Source organism: Camelus ferus, chromosome 6, assembly GCF_009834535.1.
Source record: "Camelus ferus isolate YT-003-E chromosome 6, BCGSAC_Cfer_1.0, whole genome shotgun sequence".
Lineage (NCBI taxonomy): Eukaryota > Metazoa > Chordata > Mammalia > Artiodactyla > Camelidae > Camelus > Camelus ferus.
The window spans coordinates 31,839,558-31,852,098 of record NC_045701.1 but is presented as its reverse complement, the minus strand read 5'-3'; the positions used below and the strand labels follow the sequence as shown (position 1 = coordinate 31,852,098).

General features: G+C 49.0%; 2 protein-coding genes across 2 annotated transcripts; one reads left to right on the top strand and one right to left on the bottom strand.

Annotated features, from left to right (window-relative positions):
- Window positions 1-2,082: 2,082 nt before the first annotated feature.
- On the bottom strand, window positions 2,083-3,080 carry PSMB11 (proteasome subunit beta 11). Its single transcript, XM_006175891.2, has one exon. The coding sequence runs from the start codon at window positions 3,078-3,080 to the stop codon at window positions 2,169-2,171; it is 912 nt and encodes a 303-aa protein (XP_006175953.1). The 3' UTR covers window positions 2,083-2,168.
- A 4,422-nt stretch (window positions 3,081-7,502) lies between these two features.
- On the top strand, window positions 7,503-11,698 carry PSMB5 (proteasome 20S subunit beta 5). The gene is made up of 3 exons (XM_006175863.3): window positions 7,503-8,054; window positions 8,793-9,099; window positions 11,194-11,698. The coding sequence occupies exons 1-3, from the start codon at window positions 7,857-7,859 to the stop codon at window positions 11,478-11,480; spliced, it is 792 nt and encodes a 263-aa protein (XP_006175925.2). The 5' UTR covers window positions 7,503-7,856; the 3' UTR covers window positions 11,481-11,698.
- Window positions 11,699-12,541: the final 843 nt, after the last annotated feature.

The window sequence follows — 12,541 nt, the reverse complement described above, 5'->3', positions numbered from 1 at the left end:
GCCCAGGGGTCCCTGACCTCTGGTTATCATTCCCAGAGTCCTACACCTCCTCCCCTGAGGCTAAGAAGTGGGTGAAGGATGAAAAGCTGCTGTGGAGGCCCCCGGCCAGATTCCCAGACCTTGGCTGTTCTGGGCACATTTCTGCAACACTCCCCTTCCTCCCCCCAACCCCAATCATCCCCTAAAGGATGGAGCCTGGAGGTCTCTGTCTGGCCAGCTTCTGCCTAGAGGAATTCTTAGCCTGAGGTGCAGGGTTGGGGCTCAGGACTGGGCTGGATGCTGGCAAGACAGGTGTCCAGGAAGGGGAAAGGTGCTGGTCATTTGAGACTGGAAGCTCTAGGAGTGAGACAGAAAAAGAAAGTTCAGGAACATTCCTTCAGGCCCCATCTCCTAGATCAACCGTGCTTTCTCCCTCACTTGGCCTGGGGAGGGGAGGGTGGGGCGGCGTCCCTCCCAGAGCTGTCAGCCTGCATCTCCAAGTCAGGGCTCACAGGGGAGCAGAGGGGAACAGGAGAAGCAGGAGACAACGTGCTAAGCCAGCAGTTCCCACTGGCACAGCCAGCTCCCTCTTTTCTTCATGCCCTAGAGGGAGCTTCTGGAAGGAGAGGCTGGAGATGGTGCAGGAAAATGGGGCACGAAAGGATGGCCATGGCCCAGGTCTTGGGCGAGTCCCCGGGATGTGCTCTGCCAAGTGAGGGTCTTTGGCTTCATGCAGGAAAGAATTCAAGAGCCAGCCAAAGTAGAGTGAAAGTAGATTATTCAGGAAGACACACACACTTCATAGACAGAGTGCAGGCTGTCTCAGAAGGCCAGAGAGAGAGAGAAAGTATGCTTGGGGATGGGGATGCTGGGTTATTAGTTTTTATGGGCTCAGGAGCTTCATATGCTAACAAATGGGAGGATTATTCCAACTACTTTGGGGAAGGGGCGCAGATTCCCAGGAATTGGGCCACGCCCACTTTGGGCCTTTGATGGCCTGCCTCAGACCGGTCATGGCGCCTGTGGGTGTGTTATTTCATACGCTAATATATTACAATGAGCACGTAATGAGGCTCAAGGTCGACTGGGAATTGACTCTTCCCCCATCTTGGGCCTAGTTGGGTTTTAACCAGTTTATGTCCTATCCTTAATTGCTGTGTCATTCTTTTAACTGTTGTCTCCTGCCCCTCTTCCTACCTGTCTCAGAGAGAAGGCAAAGGAATGAGGGGAGAATTCTGGAAGCAGCCATGACAGGCCCGAAAGCCTGAGCACACGGCCTGGCAAGTAGGGCCAGAGGGGGCTCGGCGGGGCCAGCTTCCTGGGCTCAGCACTCCAGGCCCGGGGGCTCCTTGGGTTTCCTTCTTCCCTGGACACCAGGCTGGAACATGGCCCAGCTGCCCTCTCCCCCACATCACTCCCCAGAAGCCCTGGGAGAGAGACTGTGCTGAAGGAGCGCAGCTCTGGAATGGAGGGCCTGGATCCCAGCCTCATCTCTGCACTGACGGTGTGGCCTGGAGCGAGTCACATAACCCTTCGAAACTGCTTCCTCTTCTGTCAAGTGAGGATAACTTTTACCTCAAAGAGTTTTCATAAAAACTGCTTTCAGTAAAGGAGTCATCATCATAGTCATTAGGTTTGAGTTGGGGGGGGCGGTGGTGGAGGAGGAAAGCTGATGCGGGAGGCCCATCACCACCGCCCCCCTCAACCTGGTGACCATGCTGCATGGTCCCTGCCCCTCCCCACCTGGGCCCTCTGGGCTGCTATCCCCACCTCATTCCCCTCCCCCATCCCCCCTCACCAAGGTGAGAAAGTGACAAAGACTCTGAAACCGAGCTGAGCACTAAAACGGGAGGAAGAGAGACAGGGGATAGGATGGGGAAAAGCGGAAAGGAGGATGGCAAGAAAAGAGGGTCTAGCACCTAGCACAGCATCTGGCGTGCAGCCGGTGCAATAAGTATTTGCTGAAAGAAGGACTTGGTGCTGAGGAGGCTGAATCAATCTATTGGGCGCCAACAGGAACATGTCGGACAAAGCCATCAATAGCTCTGGGAGGAGAAAGGAATGGAGTCTTGGAACACATGAAGCTGGCAACTCATAAGAGCAGGAGCCAGACTGCTGTAAGTCTGCTCCCCCTGCAGCCCCACCTCCCACCCACTTCCTGGGCTGGGCCCCCCAGGTCCTGCGGCTGCTCACAGCGTCTCAATCTCTGCGGGCATCCTGGAGTCTCCCGGTGCCGGTGCCGGTTCCGGTTCCGGTGCCGGTGCCGGCCCCGGCCCCGCAGACGGTTCTCCAACTTCGCCAGCTCTGTCTGGGGTGGCCTCCTCCTCCCCCTCCTTCTCTGGCCCCGGAAGCTTCTGCAGCTCCGAGTACAGCACCCAGGCATCGTTGCGGGACACATACTCCCATCCACTCTCCCGCACGTGGAAGAGGTCTACGCAGCCCCCCGAGTAGGCATCGCGGTGGGTGGCGTGGGCCACGGCGCGGCGGGCCAGGGTGTAGGCTTCCTGGGTGCTCATGTCGTAGCGGTAGCCGCGATCTAGCACGCCGTAGGCGTAGGGAGATCCAGAGCCCACCGAGAAGATGTTCCCTTGCAGGAGGGTGCCGTCGCTGTAGACGTAGAAGAGGGCAGGGCCGGAGCGGTCCCAGCCGCAGAGGGCAGTGGCCACGCACAGATCCAAACCCCGATAGCGCGACATCATGACCGATAAGAGTTTGGCGGCGCCGGCCACACTGGGCAGCTGACCCTCCCTCAGGGCCCGCAGCCGCAGCTCGCGCCGCAGCACCCGGTACCACGTGACGCAGTCGGCTGAGGTGCCAGAGGTGGTGCCCAGGAGGTGCTGGTGCACAGGGATGACCTTGCGTGAGGCTGGACACTCCACGTAGTTGCCACAGGAAGACCGCGTGTCCGCCGCAGCAATGACTCCGTGACGGAAGCGGAAGGCCAGCGTGGTGGTGCCGTGGGCCAGCCTGGGGCCGTGGATCTGCAGGAAGGTTTGTGGGTCACAGCCCCGGGGCACAGCCCAGACCCCCACCTGAGGTAGGTGAGGTGAGGCTCCCTGGGTGTCCAGGGCTTGCCATTCGCACACATCCTGCAGAGCCATCCCTGGAGCCAAGTAAAGGTTGAAAGGAGCGACGCAGAGATTTGTGAGCTGGGTCAGGTGTGGAAAGAGAGACACTAAGGAGAAGCTGGGCTGTAGCCAGAACCAGCAACGAAGGCTTGTGATCTGTGGCTTCACTTCTACCTAACTCCAAATCTGGCTTTGGGACTGGCTGATGGAGCAGAACGCCCTCCCCAACCCCCACCCCTCCCCAGGGCTGCTGACGGGAGACAGGAGGGAGACCAGTAGTCTCCAGCGCTGGGGGGACGCTGCCCATGACATGCCTGAGTGTCACCCAAGGAGTCTCCTGTCCATCACCCTCCAAGCACCTGGAGCTGGATGGGGGCTGGGTCACTGGAAAGGAAAAGAGGCGCCAGTGGAAGGAGCAGAGCTGGGTTCCTTCTGTTTTTCCTGTGAGGGGCACTGGGCAGGCAAAGATAAATAAGGCCCTGTGCTTCCCGGAATGGGCTCCCAGCCTGGGAAAAAGTGAAGACAAGTCAGCGCAACGGCGCAGTGAGAGTAGAGAGCCGTGGCCCCACCACGGCCCGGGTCCCTGATGCTGAGCTCTCTCCTCAAGGAGATGGGCCCAGGGAACAACGCTCAGCTCACACTTTCACTTCTAGGTCAAGGTGGGGAAAGAGAAACGGACTAGAGCAAGAGAGCCTTGTATGGGGTGCTGAGATACCTTCAGAAAGGCAGGGTACTGTGGGGCCAGGTGAAGGGGAACTGGAACCTGGAGGTCTTTTTCTCCTCTGCCTTGGGGGTGAACATGGCCTTCCATCTGCATACAGAGATGGCATTCCTGACAGCTCTCCGGCAGTGTAGCTTCTCTAACTGGTGTTAAGGTTCTGAAGATGTAGATGAAAGGATCTAGTGACTTTCTCTCTCCTAGTCCCCCTTCTGCCCAATAGTTCACAAGGGCAAAAAACTGGTTTGTATTTCCAAGGCAGGAGAAACGACTGACTTTGACACCATAATGCTGCATCTAAGTCTTAGACCAACTAGGGGTGGACCCTGACAGCTGGCCTTTCATTAAGACAAAGTAGATTGGGGCAGAGTGACAAGCTACAACACTCCCAGCACCATATAGAGTATATTTTACTGAACATTATAGCTCAAAAGGGTGTGGTGGGAAGGTGTTTATTCAAAGCAACAGAACTACACGCAAAGGAAAGAGCCCAGACCCTCCAGACACCATGATGTTAGGGCTGTGGCATCATAGTTTCCTGGAGTCTCAGGACTAAGGGCAAGTGTAACGTGTCATGGGAAGACTGGAGAAACCAGGAGGTCACACTAAGGTCCAGCCAGTCCTTTGTGTAGGAACACATGGGGATCTTCCTGAAGAGATAAGAATGTCTCTAAACAGAGACTAAGTCGTAGTCTTAGACTCTTTATATGTGGATGGCTGGCCACATCCCTAGGTCAGGCCATTATTAAGTCAGATCGGGACAGATGAGTGGTCTAGTAATTGGCCACCCTCCAGCGTCCCCCTCTAATCTTATCCTCCACAGCATCATGATTTCCTAAGGTAACCCTCAAACCCCACGTCTCTTCTACTAAGAAACTTTGACGGGCTACTAGATCAAATCCACCTTCTCCAGCCCAGGCTGGCATTTAAGGCCCACCACTCTCCAATCCTAATCCATCGACCACAACCTCTTTTCACACTATTTCTAACACGTTTCCCAGCTCTCCATCTTTCTGAATCCTATCTTTCCAAGTCTGGCTTAAGGATAACCTATTCTGAAAATCCTTCCCAGGTACGAGCTGAGAGAGGAGAGGCTGTAGGTTTGAGGACCAATGGGATCCAAGTGGTATTTAAAGAAACGAATCCAGACCTCCTTGGCTAAGACTTCCTGAACCCCCAACCTCACCCCAATTTATACTGACCTCCTCTCCCACCTCTGAACTAAAGCACTTATTGTTTCCTTCTGCCAATATTGAGATATGACTGACATGTAACATTGTGTAAGTTTAAGGTGTACAATGTGATGATTTGATAGATGTATGTGTATGTGTGTATACTGCAAAATGTTTACCACAATAAGGTTAGTTAACAAATCCTGGTGGGGAGGGTATATAGCTCAATGGTTGAGTGCCAGCATGCTCGAGGCCTGGGGTTCAACCTGAAATACCTCCATTTATAAATAAATAAATAAACCTAATTACGTCCCCCCACGAAAAAGAAAAAAAAACAAATTTTTCATCTCACATAATTACCATTTTTGTTGCTGCTGTGGTAAGAACGTTTAAGATCTATAATCTTAGCAACTTCCAAGTATACAAGAGGATTGTTAACTATAGTTTCCATGCTGTACATTAGATTCCCAGAACTGACTCCTCTTATAACTGAAAGTTTGTATACTTTTTGCCTCTGGCAACCTCCAATACACTTCCTGTTTCTAAGAGTTCGGCTTTGTTAGATTCTGCATATCGGTAAGATTATTCAGTATTTTTCGTTCTCCACCTGAATACTTTCACTTAGCATAATGACCTCAAGTTTCGTCCACGTAGTCACAAATGACAAGATTTCCTTCTTTTTGTGGCTGAATAATATTCCACCACATATGTAACACTTTATTTATCCACTCAACCATTGATGATGGATTTTGTTTCCATGTCTTGGCTATTGTGAAGAACACTGCAATGAACACTGGGGTGCAGATATCTCTACCAGATAGTGACTTCAATTCCTTTGGGTAAGTATCCAGACATGAGATTACTAGATCATATGGAACTTCTATTTTTAACCTTTTGAGGAACCTCCATAGTATTTTCCATAGTGGCTACACCAATTTATATTCCCACCAAGAGCAGCACTTATCATTTGTACCTCTCATTTTTGAGGTCTCCCTGAGTAGGGGTCTTGGAGCAGAGAACTAATGTAAGGTAAATTGGGAACAGGTCATGGAAGGCCTTGAATGCCATGAGGAGCTGAAACTTACAGACCATTTTTAAGCAGGCAAGTGATAAGATCAAGATGGTGTTTTAGGAAAATCAATCTGGTGCTGTGCAGAATAAATTAGAGAGTACAGTTTGGGCCCAGAAAAATTAGAAGATTATTTCAGTAGTTCAGGAGTGAGGAGATAAGAAGCCAGAGGTGGTATTAGGTTGCAATAAAAAAGAATGTGAGAAGTGTTGTAGAGGAAGATTCAACTGGACTTGGCAACTTACTGGATATGGAGGAAAGGAAGGGGAGTTGTCAAAGATCAGCCAGAGCTCCAAGTCTCCGTGACTGGGAGAACATTATTGTCATTCTTTCATGTATTTTTTTGGCAAACATGTATGAAGCATACAGTGGGCTCAGAGATGAATAGTAGAGAAATGCCTGTCTTTAAAAGCTCACAATCCAGCAGAAGATAAATGTATACGTATAACCAGGTAAAATGTGAAAGTGCCTTAAGAGAGGTACAAATGCCATTAGTGGCGGTGAAAGAACCACTGAGAGAAGTCAGGAGGACTAGCTGCACTGCGAGTGTGACTGCAAAATAGTATGTGCTCAATAAACAGTGGCATTTTGCATTTTCCACACCATCCAAGTGTGAGACCCACATAAAGATCTTCTGCTTCATTACATTCTGATGGTTGGGCTTGGAAAGGGTTGCCAAATCTCAGTATTAAAAATGCAACACATGCAGAGTCTGCTGGGAAGAGGAGGGGCTGAGTTGGGCATCAAGAGGAAAGTAGAATTTAGATATTGACGGATATTGCTGCTGGAATCCAACAAGGAAGGCCAGACACTGACTTCATAGAACCATAAGGCAGGAGGCAACATTTCATACATTTGCCCACTTCCTTGCTTGTTATGGTTCCCAAGAGGGTTCAAAAATGAAGGTGGGTGGAGAGAGGGAGAGACAATCAAATATAGCACATAACTGAAAAAGAGCTCGTCTTAGCAAGCTCATGTCAGAGAACCTCTTGGTACATCTTTATGGAGCTTCAGCTCTCCTCCAGGCTCTGAAATGGTAAATTACTATTGACTCAGTTATTCAGTAACTGAACTGAGAATCCAATCTGTAGATTAACTGGGCCCTTTGCCTTCCCTTTTTTAATTCTTCTGCCTGCCTTTGGGTCAATCCATTACTTGTTAGAACTTCCACCAGAGGTTGGGAGTAAAGACAATCTTAAAAATTGGTTACTGTTAGAGAACGTGGCTAGTGTGGCGACTGATGCTATCATACAACAAGTGATACAGCACATTTATTTTGTTGCGCTTTTTAGCACAAATTACTGTGGTTTAACTAACTTCATAGGAAAATGATCTCAGAATAGAGCATTATTTTACTTAGTATTAGAGTGCCCTTAAACAAAATGGAAACTTCAGGCGCGTTAATAGAGTGCTGAAGCAGTAGAAGTTAGAGTTACTTGGACACCGGGCGGGGCGGGGCCGATCTATCGCTACCGGTTAAGAACAGATTTTCAACCAGTCACGCCCTTCTCAAAGATGGCCGCCCCCGCTTCCCTCCCTCAACATGGACATTTTCAGTTGCTTCCTATGAATTTGAGGTTAATCTAATCCCGTGCTGCTTGCGTGACCAGAGTTAAGATGGCAGCCACATCCCTTCATAATTTACGGGTAGTGAAGTCATTTATTTTTTCCTCCTCGGTGAAAACAGTCACTTGCATCTGCCTCTTCCTTTTGGAGGCGTGGCTGCCAGGAGTTAAAATGGCTCCTCCCAGGGATGGATTTAATAGGGAGTGAAGCCGGGACGGTGAGGCGTTGCCCGGTCGTTTTTTGCTAGGCGTTCTGGCAGGCAGTTCCCTTTGCCCTTAGTAGACATGGCGCTGGCCAGCGTGTTGGAGAGGCCGCTACCCGTGAATCGGCGCGGGTTTTTCGGACTCGGGGGTCGTGCAGATCTACTGGACCTAGGTCCAGGGAGTCCCAGCGATGGGCTGAGCCTGGCCGCGCCCAGCTGGGGTGTCCCAGAGGAGCCAAGAATCGAAATGCTTCATGGAACCACCACCCTGGCCTTCAAGGTACGGACCCAGCCGCCGCGCCGGGCTCAGTCCCGCGCGCCCGCGCCCTTCCTGGCCTCCCAGCCAGACCGAAACCCGCGGTGGTTGCGGCTGCGAAGCCCAAGCGGAGGCTCGGGTCTCTCACCCGGACTCTGGCGGTTTCGCTGTCTCATTGCCCCGGGGAAGCCTCGGTTCTCGCTCTGGCCGGAGAGGGGCGGGGGGCGGGGGGCGGGCTGGGTAAGTGGGAAAAGGAGCCCGAGGCTGCTTGGGTTGGTTCCTAGGCGACTCCAGTTTGCTCCTGTCCAGCAATGGTTAGGCCGCAGAAGTGAACACCGGCAGAGGGAAGGTGGTTGTAACCACCAAAGGTTTTGGAAACTGGATGGCCCCGATAGGCCAGGGTAACCGAAACGCTGTGGCTTGAGAGGGAAGGTTGATGGGAGGGAGCGCTTTACTAGGAGCCAGACTATTGGGATTCCTGGCTCAGCTTTGCAAAAACTATCTTTATGATCTTGGGCAAGTCATTTGCTCTCATTGAACCTGTTTCCTTAGCCGTAAAGTGAAGGTGATACTGGTTGTACCCATGCCAAGGGACTGATGTAAAGTTCTGGTGACCCTAATATGTGGAAAAGTATGTTGTGAGGTATATATAAAAAGGCAGAGACAGAGATGTTCTGGGTTTGCATTGATGCATGGAAAAATGTCAAGGTGATGTTTTTGTGGTCTGACGTGGCCTGTTTTGTGTTTCCTCCCTCTGAACAGTTTCTCCATGGAGTCATTGTTGCAGCGGACTCTCGGGCCACAGCGGGTGCCTACATTGCCTCCCAGACAGTAAAGAAGGTGATAGAGATCAACCCCTACCTGCTGGGCACCATGGCAGGGGGTGCAGCCGATTGCAGCTTCTGGGAGCGGCTGTTGGCTCGGCAATGTCGAATCTATGAGCTTCGAAACAAGGAACGCATCTCGGTAGCAGCTGCCTCCAAGCTGCTTGCCAACATGGTGTATCAATATAAAGGCATGGGTCTGTCCATGGGCACCATGATCTGTGGCTGGGATAAGAGAGGCCCTGGTGAGTTAAGCTGCAACCACGTGATTCTTAGGCTGTCACTACAGAAGGAGGGCTTGGATGAACAGATGAATGAAAGAGCTGTCAGTGCTGAGGATGTGTTGATTACTTCTCAGTCTTTCCTTCTCTTTGTTCAAGGAAGGACTGTAGTGTAGGAAAGGGCACCGAGGTAGATCAGCTGCGTCATTGACCACCTGTCTGACCTTAGGCAGGGTGCTTATTTGCTCAGGCTGTTTATCATCTGTGACATAGGTTCCATGAGGTAATACATGTAAAGCATGTAGTGTCTGGCTGGCACCTAATGTTTTTCCTTCCGGTCACCTATAAAACGGTAAGATCTGCAACGGTAAGTTGTTTGAGAATTAAACTGAGTAATAGACATAAAAATTCTACTCATTGCAGCCTAATAGAAATATAACATAATCCACATGTGCAATTTTAAATTTTCTAGTGGGCATATTTAAAAAGTGAAAAGAAATAGGTGAAATTAATTTTAACAGTTCATTTAATCCAGAATAACTAAAATATTATCATTTCGGCATATGTCATTAGCCCTATTTCAAGTGCTTAGCTGCCGCATGTGGCTGGTAGCTATTACATGGGACAGCGAAACTAAGTAACTACTCAAAAGTTAGTCATTTCTCTTTACTTTTTTTCATAAGGGAGTCCTTGGCCTAGGAGGGGCCTTTGGGACACATCTCCTTTCCTTGCTTGATGGAATCACCTAGGTACTGGTGTCATCTCTGAAATGAAATTCCTTAGCCTGTTTTTCTTTCCAGTATATAAAAACCTTGCCAGAAAATTGAGTCTTGTATCTGATGTTAGTTTTTCTTCAGCCAGTTTTGAATCTCCCTTTAGTCAAGCTGGAATACAGCTAGTCACTTTCTGGATAATTTTCCCCTTTGATGCATGCTGGACCTCTCCAACTGGTTGCCTTTGTCATCAAATTCATATTTAAACTTCCAGCTCTCAAATACTTTCAGTGATTCTCTGTTAACTAACAAATTCATCTCTCCTGTGCCCCACCAATCCACTTCCTACAGCAGGCAGTTGGAATTGATAAAAATTTTATTAAAATCTTTGTCTAAATTTTTGTCTATATCAGAGGTTGACTTAACTTTTTCATAAAGGGCCAAATAGTAAATATTTTAGGCTTGCAGGCTATATGTTTTTTGTCTCACCTACGTAAGTGCTGTTTTAGCACAAAAGCAGTCACAGATAGTATATACACTAATGGATGCTGCTGTGTTCCAGTAAACCTTTACAAAAATAGGCAGTTGGCCTGACGAACTCTTGGTCTATACCAGCACTGTCCAATAGAAATATAGTGTGAGCCATACATATAATTTTAAATGTTATGGTAGCCACATTTTTAAAATTAAAAGTAAAAAAGGAAAATTAGTTTTAATAATATAATATATTTAACCCACTAGATCCAAAATATTATTCCAGCATATGGTACTAGCTTCATTTCAAATGCTCAGTAGTCACATATGGCTACCATATTGGACAGTTCAGGTCTTTACAATATGATTTAGAACGCTAAGCTTTATTCTACTCTGTGATGTATGCCTTGTCCCCTAGTTAGTCTAAACTCTGAGAGTTAGGATTGTTTTAAACATCTTCCACAGTGCCTGAAGTTCTATGCTCTAAGTCATTTGAATTATACTTGCTTTTTGGTTGTACAGAAGCAGACAAGGCTTCTGTAATGTTATTGTAATGTGAGGTGAGGTGGGTGGTATATGTAGAATCCTGAGGTCTTAATGTTTAGTGTGATTTCTTTTTTATTTTTGGAGGGAGGTGTAATTAGGTTTATTTATTTGTTTGTTTGTTTGATTTATTTAATGGAGGTACTGGGGATTGAACCCGGGACCTCACGCATGCTAAGTAAATTCTCTACCACTGAGCTCTACCCTCCCCTCTAGTTTAATTTCTTCACCTTTTTGTTTTAAGTAACTTTGTGAAAGTGCTGTTTTCTTGTATTTCTGTTGGTCTCCCCTGGGTTTCAGGAGAATTGGGAAACTATTGCCTTGGAGGATGAATTAGATGTCAGACGGGGTGGTCACTTTTCCCCGCTAACCTCATCTCTCTATACAGGCCTCTACTATGTGGACAGCGAAGGGAACCGGATCTCGGGGGCCGCCTTCTCTGTAGGTTCTGGCTCTGTGTATGCTTATGGGGTCATGGATCGGGGTTACTCCTATGATCTGGAAGTGGAAGAGGCCTATGATCTGGCCCGTCGAGCCATCTACCAAGCCACCTACAGAGATGCCTACTCAGGAGGTGCAGTCAACCTCTACCACGTCCGGGAGGATGGCTGGATCCGAGTGTCCAGTGACAATGTAGCTGATCTACATGACAAGTATAGTGGATCTTCCCCCTGAAGGAGGGTGGGTGTGGTTGCTTGCATTTCCTGGGCTGACTGTTGTTGGTAATGTGGATATAGCTCGCCATCCTCTAGTGAAGGGGTCCCTTATTGTATCGATCATTTTTTTTAAAGCTCTGGTGCATTGACCTCTATGTGTTACCAGTTAATGAGCTGCTGCAGAAGTAATTATTTGTTTTACTTTCTTGGATGTTAACATTACACTACTTGACCTCAGCCCGTGTTGTGTCTTTTGTCCACACTGTCCCTCCTCTAAGCACTTTACAGTTAAATAAGCCAGGACAGTGGGAGGGAAGTGACTGTAATTACAGGAAACAGTGGTGTGAAGACATTGTCTAGTGAATACATTAACGTCCCCACTCATGATGCTAATAACGGAGAAGGAGAGAGAGGCAGGGAGGAGGGAGAGACTTCCCAATTCTGTTTGCAAAGAGATGAAAAGTTGATGAGGTGGAAAGATGCACAGGGCTGTACCAGGCAGAGCTGCGGAGGAGAAAGCTCTCCTCCTGTGGTGGGGGAAGGGAGGCCAATGCTACATGCAGGGCAGAAGAGGGTGAACCAGTTAGGAAGGTAAACCAGTTGGGCTTTGACCCTGGGAAGAGGGTAAAGAGGTATGTGTGAAAGCAGTAGTGACCACTAGGTTGGTGATCCTTGTCCTTTTGGCCCTCCAGTGTGTTTGTGTGGGAGATGGAGATGATGGTGGACTTACAGCCTCCTGGGCAGGAAGCAATACCAAATTGTCACTGGAACGTGTGGGTGGGGAAGAGGTCCTGCTGAGAGCAGAGAGATGGCTGATTTATCACACCCAGCACTGAGGGGCTTCTCAAACCCCGTGGCAGCAAATGGCAAGGCCTTCTGTTAAAGAGAAGACCTTGACATAGGGGAGATGGAGGAGGTTGAGAGAAACCTTCAAAAAATGGGAGAGGAAGGCATAAACAACACTGCTTTGTATTGATTTGCAAGAAGGGAGAAAGTGGTGAGGGTGACAACACAGTGTCCTGTTTTGAGGCTGAGAGTTTGGGTAGGGTCATCCACAGAAACTGAGGGGTAAAGCCTCTT

Bases quoted from the DNA above. Each gene is read 5' to 3' on its own strand.
- PSMB11 (XM_006175891.2), bottom strand. From the start codon at position 3,080: ATGGCTCTGCAGGATGTGTGCGAATGGCAAGCCCTGGACACCCAGGGA.
- PSMB5 (XM_006175863.3), top strand. From the start codon at position 7,857: ATGGCGCTGGCCAGCGTGTTGGAGAGGCCGCTACCCGTGAATCGGCGC. The intron at 8,055-8,792 runs GTACGGACCCAG...CCCTCTGAACAG, and splicing joins CCACCACCCTGGCCTTCAAG to TTTCTCCATGGAGTCATTGT. The intron at 9,100-11,193 runs GTGAGTTAAGCT...CTCTCTATACAG, and splicing joins CTGGGATAAGAGAGGCCCTG to GCCTCTACTATGTGGACAGC.